This window comes from Blennius ocellaris (genome assembly GCF_963422515.1).
Source record: "Blennius ocellaris genome assembly, chromosome: 20".
NCBI classification, from domain to species: Eukaryota; Metazoa; Chordata; class Actinopteri; order Blenniiformes; family Blenniidae; genus Blennius; species Blennius ocellaris.
Genome location: NC_137669.1, coordinates 11,321,410 through 11,332,857, shown reverse-complemented (window position 1 = coordinate 11,332,857; position 11,448 = coordinate 11,321,410). Strand labels below are relative to the sequence as shown.

Genomic DNA, 11,448 nt, shown 5'->3' with positions numbered 1-11,448 from the left:
CCATGAGGACCCACCGTCCTGCAAAAGTCTTAAATGTTTCCTGTATTGTTGTTTTCCTCCTTATAAACTGCTCTTTCTGGCATTTCCTTTTTCCCCCCTCTGCAGGTGTGAATGGCTTTGAAGGAAGTATAAGATCAGCGGGGTCAAACTGAGCAGTGGATCTCACTCGACTCCTCACTCCTATGTGCTAATGAGGCCAGGGCAATGCTGACATCTCCTCTGAATCCAAAGACATCATCATGCTGAAGACGGAGGCCTCGGGGGAGAGGACCAGCCTCCGGAGTGCCTCCCCCCACCGTAATGCCTACCGGGCAGAGTTTCAGGCGCTTAAGAAGGCCTTTGACCAGCCTCGGATTGATGGAGACTCAAAGCCCAAAGACTTCGAGCGGGTAAAGCAACCGAGGGGACGCCAGTATGGCTCCCATGTCAGTCGCATTAAGGACATGTTCATGCAAATGGGCACAGACGGTGCAACAGCCAAGACCAAGGTTCATGATGACTTATCACCACAGAAGCTGGTAAAGCCCACCAACTTCATCAACAAGGCCGATGGGTCAGTGATAAAACTGCAGCATTCTTCATCGGCCGATAGGATCGGAGGCGCTGGAGCCAAATTCTCTGAAACCAGGAAGCTCTTTGAACAGCAGTCACGTGATCAGTCCCAATCACCGGTCTTCCCCTCCGGACGTGACAAACGGGGTTCCCATGAGCACCTCGACGACTGGCGAGGGGCAAGGTCCAACCGAGGCAGTACAGACTCCTTAGACTCACTGTGCTCCAGAACAGAAGCATCTTCGCCCACCGTCAGCCAGCTCAGCGCTGTCTTTGAAAACGCCGACCACAACAACCAGAGTGTTAGCTACAGAGGAGTCAGCAGACGAGCCCTCTACTCGCCCGATGGATTCCAGCGCCCTGGAGGGGATGTCAGTGAGGATGATTCGCGACAATCTCCAGTTCGCGGAAGCTACCGGAATAGGATAGGTGGCAAGTTACCCACATCTTTGTCTTCTGAGGACCTGCTGACCCCTAGTCCTGGGGGGGAGACAGCAGAAGTCAAAAGCGAGGCTCAGAAGGAGGAAAAATCCCAAGACAAGGATAGAAATTCTTTGGAGGAAGATGGATGCCATATGTCTGGTGCCACCACCAATGGAAATCAGGTTAACGGTTCATGTGAGGAAGAGGAAAAACTCCCAGACACGAGAAAACATGCAGAGAATCGAGGGGACTCCCAAACGTCAAAACCTCCTAATGGTGCTGTGATTAACAACAAAGCTACTGAAAATGCTGCTAATGATGCACTGCCACCAGCTGTACCAACAAGAGGAATCCAAGAGGACGGGGATGCTTCAAAAGAAGACAAGAGCCCCAAATCTCCCAAGGACCAGATGGACCAACCTGACGAGGAATACCCTGGGAATGAGCGGGTGATTTTTAACGCAGACGGTGACGCCTGTTACCAGGGTTGGGGCGAAAGCTGCACGGACCCCGAAGATGACCTCTATGGCGACGATGAGGATATTGTCTACGACCCAGGCTGTGATCTGATTGAGATTCCCGGTCTGCCAGAAGAGAACAAAGAGGAAATCCCTCCAAAGAGGAAGATCCGCTTCAGCACTGCTCCCATTACGGTAAGCTGGATTCTGTACTAAAGTGTTGTGGGAAGCCTAAATTGTATAAACACACCAAACACAATCCAAGATAAAAGCCCTCATGCAGCTCTTATAAAAAAAAAAAATAGGTTAAAACAACAGACGGCTAATATTGAGCCGAGAGCTTTCTTTTTATGGGCTTTTATTTTCAGTTACCATTGAACTGGTCATCTAGTCAAATCTGTTGTCTGAATTTGTGTTTGGAAGAGGTTATTTGATCCTAAAATAACGTGATCCCTGTAATCTTTATCTATCTTTTCAGTTTGTCCTACTGAATGAAAGACAAAGGATGGAGTGATCAGTTATTGTAGGTGTTGCTCTGAAGCTAAAGGTTGTAGCAGCTTGGTGATGCAGAGCTTGAGGGTCAGAGCATCGCCCTCTGGGAATTTGACATGTTTATGAGCACAACATCTGTGCATGTGTTAGTCATGCTGGTTCTGCACCCACATAATCTTCACAATAGACACTGTGTTTCCTTTTTTTTTTTTTTTTCTCTCCAAGTGGTTTTCATTCCTGGTCTGTTTTAAATCAAGGAGCCAATTGTGATGTTGATATTTCACACTTTACTATCAATAAAAGTATTTAGAAGTCTATTAAACATATTGACGTGTTACATTTGAAGGTTAGACTAAGAGAGTGTGAGAATAGAAAGGTACGATTAACTGAGGTTGCAGTTCATTAGAAAATAGTTTTCCCTTGCTTATAACCAAATTCCAAAGAATTCAATTCTTCTGGCTTCAAGTGAGCACTGCTGTGGTATTTTTCAGTTAATAGACTTACCTTTACCACAGTACTCGTTGCCTTTCTTGTTGGGGTATTTTGATATTGTTCTCAATGCTGTGTTGAAAACAATGCGCCCACTGTTGTTTGTGGACTGGAAAGATGGATTTTGTAGATTATGTGAAATATTTTTCAGTCTTTATCCCCAAGTATTTAAGAATCGGTGAGCTTAACGTTTGTTGTAGCGGACAACATGTTTCACGTTGCCTTCATGTTTTAATTCAATAGTGGAATCTTTGTTTTACTTGTGAGGTTTTCAACCAGTTACACACTCACGTTTGTACTTGTGTTGTAAATACAGTCATGATTAAGAGATTCAAGTTTGTGCTTGTGGCACTCAGATCGTTCATACATAAAGTTTGTAAATCAGTCCCATTAGCACGTGATGGTGAAGCAGAACAATTAACCCAGTTATTCTGTGGAGGAAATATCATGTTGGTTCCCTAAATACACAACTCGCTCTTTATTCATCTTCAGTACCTAACCTGTACAGTATACATGAAAATATACAAACTCATTCTTGCATTTCAAATGTTGGCACCTTTTTTTTGTCGCCTTTGTTTTCAACTCTTTGGGGTTTTTTTTAATCTTGTGTGTAACTACCCTGCTTTCGTACAATGGGAGGAGTGATATTGTTGTATTTGTCATTCAAATTGTTATGTTGTGCAAATACTTTTCATGAGCCTTTAAACGCATTGTCCAACATATTCAACACAGTAATGTTTTTTCTGACACATTACGTTGGCATTACTTGTTGCTTTCATTTTCACGACAAAGCTTGATGTCTCATATATGTCAACCGGCCCCCAAAATACAATGAAGCCTCTCTTGTTGTCTGTCATTTCAAGTTTTCAATTTGCTTTGAAGCGAACTGACGCTCATTCATTGTATGGAATATTCAAGAGAAACTCCGCCCTCCCGCCCCTACAGAGATGCACAATTAGACATGCACCCCTCCCACTTCTCCATCATACAGCCCCCCCCACCCCCCCAGTCCTTTCAAACAGACAAACAGGGTTCTCTTTTGTCCCTTAATATACTGAAAGAAACAAAGCTATTTTCTCAGCCCTGCACGAGTCCAGCTTGACCCCTGTGGGAGGACACTGCAGAAAATGTTTTGAAAAAGAAAAAGCTGCCATCTTTTCATACTCAACGTTCCCTGCTCTTTGTGTAATGTTTCTTAGTCGGATAAATCAAAGCGGAAAGCGGATAAAGCATTTTAACATCCCAGCTTTAGAAGCTTAATTAATTTATTAATCTTCATGCACAGGGAAAAGATGGCAGCCCATTTTTGGCAACAAGTTGTAAACATGTACTCTGACTTTTTTATTTTTTTTGAAGGGGCCACTTGTTTTGGCAACATGAGAGCCACACACTTGTGTCGAGAATGAACAGATTCTTTGAAATTAGTGGAAAGATATTCACGTCCTCTTTGGGACAAACAGGTCAAAATCTGTCAGACTGGTTTATTACTAAATATTTTCCAGATTTGTACCAGTCAGAAGATAAACAAACATAGTTCTTGCCATGACGCAGTAGATGAGAATTGCCAATATCACCAGAGAGTCAGTTCACGGTTCGTCCAGCGTTGCCGAGCTGCTTCCATGCCCGTAAACTCTGGCTGTCGCACTGACCCAGTGAGAAACGAGCGCTTTGAGCGACTCGAGGCAAAGGCAGCATGGCTTCCAGAAGACTGTGACTTACAGAAGAGAATCAGGTCTTGTGTTCAGTCAAGCAGCTGTTTATTCCTTTTCATTGGTAGGATACCTCCAGTTCGACATACAGATATATGTACTATAGAAGATTCGGGTATTGTGTGCAGCTGACAGAATACATTGTGTGATCTCCGAATGTACAGCACACTCCTTAAGCTGCACTGTTTCCTTGTTTAGCTCTCAGGTTTTACATTTTCCAGCCTGGATTACACTTAGATCCCCAAAGCTTTTTACAATCTCTCACTTGTTGCCGATTTCTCCTCCTTTTTTCCCCCTATTGGACCCCGGGTAGTCATCTTCTACCTTTCACGCTTGCAACATTTCTTTAGTGTTTCTTGTTTTTTTGTGCTTGGAGACTGCCAACATTTTGATCAGTCAAGGCACTGCAATATCTTAATAGAATTAAGCAGATTTGATGAGTTGAGTATCGGTTAAATGCTTTGTGGAGTGGCTTTCTAATCAGCCGCTCCACTCTGCATGTGGTGTTTCACTGAATCAACGAGACGAGCATTTTTTTCTCCCATTAGATTCTGGTGCAGCTCTGTTAGGGGAATGCTGAGTTGCCTTCCTCTGCGCTCGGAGTCATAATCAATATGATGGATGTGTGTCACTCCACTCATCTGTTGCTAAAATGTTGTAGTTGCAAGGCTGGAACATTTTTTGGACGTCTTTGACTTGATGTTAGCTTGTTTTGCAGCACAGATTGTTCTCATTCGTTTTCTGTATCTTTCTTGATTATTATTGTGCTCGTTGCAATTCAGTCGTTGATGTACACAATCTGGAACATATGCACAGGTTGATGCATGGTCACCAATTCAATGCTTCCAAATTATATGCTTGTACTTGCAAATTGGATTTTTCGGCATACATTTGGTTGCAAAGAACGACCTACACGCATTACTACTTTCGCCATCTGGGGTTTTTTTCCCCCTATCCCGATCATTGCAGTATATAAAACAAATTCTCTGATTAATCTGGTGCCTCACTGGAGCATGAAAGAACATAGAGACAAAGTTGCTGATGCTGAAAAATTGCGAAAATGCCAACCTATATCTTGCCAATGCCGGGTATTAGGGGTGGTTATTTCTTCTGAGGATTAGAGGGGTTATTTATCTGCCCCAAATACAGTACAAGGCAATGGAAGCTCCCAGCTTTTTGTCGGGATGTGACATCTGGACTTGTCTTTCCCTAAGTACATGAAAGTTTTGCCAACAGTGTTGTTGATGAACAGTAAACATGTATTATTACTTATCGAGAGGGTCTCCTACTACACAGGCTCAAATTAGATGGCCTGTTGCCAGGAACTTTGCTTTTTGACTGTTTCCTGATAGACCGGAATTACTCGACTCTAGAGGAGCCTGCCTTTCTACGTGATGATATATTTGTAGCGACATTGCTTCACTTTTGGATCCTGCGCTGACATGGGTTTTGGGAATATCATTCAGAAATGGCAGTCATGTCGGCAAAAGCGTTGCTGCCACTTGGTCTCCAGAGTCTTGCATTGCAGTGGATGCCTTAACAGCTGAAGATCAATTGTACAGACAGATACTGTGAGTTCTCTCTTTCCCAATCAATAAGAGAGTATACAAACACAAGTCATAACAGATGGCCATGCTGACAACTACATAAAACAAATTCTCCAAAGGATATTTTCCCTATTTTTCCCCAAATAGAGTTTAATAGAATAGTGTTATTGCCAGTGTACCTGTACAACTGAAATAATCAGGATACACATATAATGATCATATATCTTTGCACATGATGTTTAGTATATGTATTGCACTCGAGTAAAAAGTTACAATTACAGAGCTTTCTAGATCCATGTGCCTCTCAGCGGCTGCACCCATCAGCACCCACTTCCTTCTGCTTATATCAACTTTAGTGTTTTCCCCCCTCAAGTCAATTAGATGAGTCTCGCTGTCAGCTTCCTCATTATGCAAACTGTGGTTGGTTACGATGGGAGAGCGCAGTGTTCAGCTGGAGTAGAGGCTGAACCCTGTGTGACAGCAGCTGTGTAACAGCTGACATTTTGTTAGATTGCCAAAAGCCGTGGTTGAGGCCGAGGTTAGTTAAACTGACATTCAAGTGTTTTTGGGAAAACTTTTTTTTAGGGGGCTTGATGAAAAATATTTGCTTATATGTGGAAGCATGACTGTATTTTGTATCGTGAACCCTCCGTGATTGATGCCAGAAAGTCCGAATAAACGATCCAGCAGTGGTTTTTATGTGTTCAGCTCAATCTGCTCCATAAAATATTATGCTGTTGTCATGCTGTCGGTGGAAAAGCAAATCATCATCACTTTGAAGATTTTTCTCTCTCTCTCTCCCCTCCTTGTTTCTGACACGTACAACTGTTCTTGACTCTGATGCTGAGTATTTGTGTGTATTTGTGCATGTGTGCAGCTTTAGTCACTCCATTATTAATACAGCTGTGTTTTTGTTTGCTTGTTTCGGTGCCACCTGATCTACCCCGGGGGATGCATTTTTAATGATGTAGGAAAGGCGATATGTTCCTTGGAGGTTTTGAGGCTGGTCAGTGCGTATATAGCAGACCACCTCAAGAACCATAATCCAACCACCCTCACTCAATTTTGGTCCCGTGCAAATGTTATTATCACTGCTCTGCCAGTTTTTATTGCAGTAAAAAAAAAAACACATCAGTGATGCAATGTTAATGTTTGCTGAGGTTGTACATGGGAACGTTCAGCCTGCTGCACCATTACAATGTCATTGTTTATAGTGAGTCATGTACAGCACAATCACCCATTAGTATAAGTTTTGTCCCATCTCGGGCCATTTTAAGGAACTGTGCCACATTCACAATGGTGCAGATCACACAGAGTGGTTATTATGCTTTGTAAAAATATGGTCCCACACTTTGCCAAGTCGTTACCACAGTCTAATGAATTGCATAGCATAGAAAGTGGGCATGTGCTGTAACAAGCAACATGTTGTTATGTTACGTTGAATCCCTGCCTCCCACTCACTTTGTATGGTAATATTTTGTGCCCTCTTATTTCAATTTGTGCCCCTTTTCTTCCCCGATCTCTTGTTGTGTAGTTTGTTGTTGGTAGGTGTTGCGGTCGTCACTGATGCAGTGCCCTGCAGAGTAGAAAGAAATGAAGTCTGAAAGGCTTCAGATAAATCAGATTTCTGAATATAACCCTGAAAAAAATTCAAAAACACAATTCATAGGAAACATTTATTGTGGGTTTTTTTTATTGAAGATACCCACCAGTATGACAAGCATGTGTATCTGTCCTGCTGTTCTGTATGCGGAAGCTGTCTGATGACTAAAAAAGAAGTGCTGACTTGTCGTGCTGTGGCACTGGCTGTCAGCGCCACTTCCTCGGAGAAGAAGTGATGTATGACAAGAGAATGAAAAGATTGGCCGTATATTGACTAAATTTCAATATATTCTCACCTCCGTTTATACAGACAGTGTTGTATTTCTCTAGTTTGGTCCTCTATATCTTCCATTTCCAACTTTTTATACCTGTCAAGCTCATGCTGTTCGTATATTTCCCCCATCAACACGTGTCTCGTCCCCTCGGGGTCTGGACACTTTCCTCAGAACCTATCAGATCTCAAACCTGGTGTATGTGTGTCTGCCTGCGTCTGTGCATCTATGTGTCAGTCAGTAGTTAATCCACTGCTGGGTTAGTGGGAACATTTCTCCTGGGTTTTCCAGCCTTCTATTGTCTTGAGCAGCATCCAGTGTCTGAAAGCCACAGGACGAGTGACAGATTTGGCACCAATACAGCAAAGGCCCAGTCTAATACCATCAGAGTTTGTTCTGTCGGGACTGGACGCCATGCCGTGATATCTTAGGGAGGGACTCGGACAGCCCTGCAGCAGATTACCCCTGGCCTCACCTGCTCTTCAGCTCTTCTTTTTTTTTTTCATTTACCTTCCTATATTTCTCCCTTATTGCCTGTTTCACTCTTCAGTAGCCTCACTGTGTGCTGCACCAGAACATGAATCGTATGAGTCATTCTATTTCTCTTCCTGTTGATTTGCCCCTGCTCCATTTTCTCCGTATCTTAAAGATTCCTGCGTGTTCTCAATGTCTTTTCTCTCCCGCACCAATAATCTCCGGAGTTCATCCTCATTCATGACCCTTTCTTCTGCTTCTGCTCTACCATGTTAATCTCCTGTCATCGGGAAAGCCACTTAGAAAGCACCTACCGGTGCAGCCTTAGGTGGAGGAATAAGATCCATCTATGACTTGACTCTTGATTTCGCTCACATCACTGGTTAAGAACATTTATTCAGTTCTTGTCCAAAGGCCATGAGCGACCAAGCAAGGTTGGTCGGTCAATACTCTAACATGGGATCGAACCGCTAACCTTGTCAGTGATGGATGACCTGCCTTGCACCCTGTCATCAAAGTACGCGTGCCTGCATGCACAGACAAGCCTGCAGAAAACTTTACATTACATGCATGTAAACTCTTTGATTAATACAAATTATTATTGTGTTGAATGAATGACCTGAAACAAACCCAAACGGCTCTGGCTTTAGGGTGTCTGCAGCAGAATCCACAGATCTCAGTGAAGTTGTTTGAGTTGAAGCAGATTTCCTCGTACATCTTGCGAGACCTTGAAATAAGATAACCAAGCTGTCTATCCAAGCAGAACCACTGTCCAGTGTGCTCCGAACTGCCTGCAGTATGGTGGTTGTACTGAAAAAGTACAAATGTGGGCATCTCGGGTCAGCCCAGTGTCGGTCGTATTGATCAGTGTGTTTTATAGATGAAGAATGAGTGTGAGAAGAGGGTGAAAATAGATATCGTTTGACTGAGTGATGAATGACACAAGAATCTGCATGAGGGATAGTCACTGTGGGAGTTTCCCATTTGTCTCTCAGACATCAGAGATCTGACATTTTTATGACTTTGAGGGGAGATTGTAAGGAACTGACTCAGCTGGAACAACAGCTACAAGATCTTAAGTTTTTTTTTTTTTACTGGATCAAATGTACAGTATGTAAAAATAAAAAAAAAGATTAATTCCAAGGTTGGATAGTTTGAGAAAAGATAAGTGGCAACAATTACAAAGTAAGGACGGTAACAGAGTCTGTGAAACTATTTGAAAAGGCAGTTTTCAATTGGAAAATGTGGCATTTTAATCTGAATATGCTTATCTTAAATCCAAAGTAGCCCTTTAAGCTGAAAGAAAAAAAACCGGGCTGCATTGAAGGAGAATATATTTACATGTAAATGATTGTGTTCTGTTAAATCCTCCCAAAAGACTGTTCCAGTTCAGTTCGAGAGCGGCAGCATATGGGCAGACAGACCATTGTTAGGTATACTTCTATTTTGAGTGACTGTCATTGTGAAGCCTCTTTGATTTAAAAAAAAAAAAACGGACTGTAATTGAGCACAAAGATGTGCTTCAACCAGATATGATTGTCATCACGATGTGATGAGGATACAAAAGGTAAAAGATGATAATGAATTGCTTTAAGAGATTAGTCCGTGGAGCCCCTAAGTGTTTCCTGTGATTTCTTTTGGAAAGATGTTATGGTATCAAAAGAAGTTAAATAAAATTAAAACAAAGATTGTGAAGTGATCACAATTAATGACCTTAAATGTTTGTTTGTTTTTATTTTACATTTCACATTCTTAAGTCCAGTTTAAACAGATAATGGACTTTTGCTCTGTTGATGTTGTGCAGTCCAAGGTAAACTAATTGCAAAGTAGTTGTTTTGGTAAAGTAATATAACGATTTTTGCCTCCGAAACTCGCAAATTAACAGACAAATGCATCAACACAACAATTTGTAAAGAAATAGAAGTCCATCTCAGTCTATTAGACGTACTGTTAGCCGCCGTGATTGGAGATAGTAATTCAAACTCTAATTACTTACTAAGACAGTTTTTCAGACGGTTCAAAGTGTGTGACACATCTGTATTTGTTACATTTCCAACCAGTGATGTGCTGCTCTCCTCCCTGCGCCCTCTGCTGCTCAAGTTGCTGGGTCCGCGTGAAACCGGCTCGAGAAGCCAGTGTTGACCTTCTTCCTCTCTTCCTGTAGCGGTGGGAAGTGACATCTGCGTGGGTACAGGCGCCTTGGAGGCATAAAACGACATTTTTTCATCTGTAAATAACGGCAGGAACAACTGTGCCTGGTGACATCTTGAAACACAAATCATGCTAATGCACCATATCCCCTCAGTATAAATACATCACGTTAGCATTTCAATGTGCTGCTGTGAATGTGTTAATGGTGACAGCCTTTATTAATTATGTCATTGTGTGTGGGGATGAATTCAATGCTAAAATAAGCTTTACATGCACCACAGTTGCAGAAAATCTATGAAGACATAAACTATCATCATGAGAAAAACATGAGAAGGCGTTCAACCTCAAATGACCAATAGCTGTGAAACAAATCAAATATATATGAGAGTTGCAGGAGGTTTGGTGGCACGGTTTTGTTCAAGCTCAGTGCAGGATGCACAGTTCCACACATTGCTTTGCTTTAGTGGATCGGCTAATTGATAGGCATCGTTTGTTGTGATGAAACTGTCCGGTTTTATTTCGTATCTTGACTCTGTGGCAGCCAACTGTTCAGATTGCTTTGTGTCACCTGTGCTAAGTCTTGTTGGGGGTTTTCTCTGTAAAAGTGCCCTCGAGTGACTTTGTTGTATTTGGTGTTCTATAAATAAAGTTGAATTGAATTGAATTGAAACAGTATCCCTGCACTTGAGGTACACAGAGGACAGTGCTTTCAGCCTGGTGCTTTCTGGCTTTACACAGTTGATGTTTTTCACCTCGCTGTAGTGTCGAAGCAGCAGCATCTGAACACACGGTCAAGGTTAAACACAGCCTCCCACTAGGCTGAAAGACACTGTCCCTTTTTCCCCATGCTTTTTTTAGCTCCTTGTCTCTTGTCTGATTATTCTCATCAAAAAGCGACTTCTTTACCAGAACAAAATGCAATTATTGTCAAAGAACCAAAAATACATTGTACGTCCTGTGTGAGACACAAAGTGGGAACATTTTGCTCAGTTTGAAGTAGCCGTGACTGAAAAAGGTTGTGGAATCAGTTATTGGGCTGTGCTTGCTGACCTTTACATTTCAGCAGGCTTTTTTTTTTTTTTTTAGCTCTTTTATGCCTCCCTAAAGAATATTTGAGCTGTGCTGTTACTTTGGGAGTGTCCTTGTTTACCTCATTGACTGAACATGGCCATTTCTTCCTGGTGAATTAGTGGATGACTGAACAGGATGGAGATGTGTACCTGTAGTATTTATAAGGAGCACCAAGGTTTTCTCCATGTTGTGAGCTAAAGCTTTCCAT

At 42.3% G+C, this 11,448-nt stretch overlaps 1 protein-coding gene across 1 annotated transcript in view; it reads left to right on the top strand.

Annotated features, from left to right (window-relative positions):
- Positions 1-239: 239 nt before the first annotated feature.
- ppp1r9a (protein phosphatase 1, regulatory subunit 9A) overlaps positions 240-11,448 on the top strand; it is a gene marked incomplete at both ends in the record, with an annotated part of 42,763 nt that continues 31,554 nt past the window's right edge. Inside the window, one exon of the mRNA XM_080515532.1 lies at positions 240-1,628. Within this exon, the coding sequence (XP_080371658.1) occupies positions 240-1,628 (1,389 nt within the window). The remainder of the gene's footprint in view (positions 1,629-11,448) is intronic.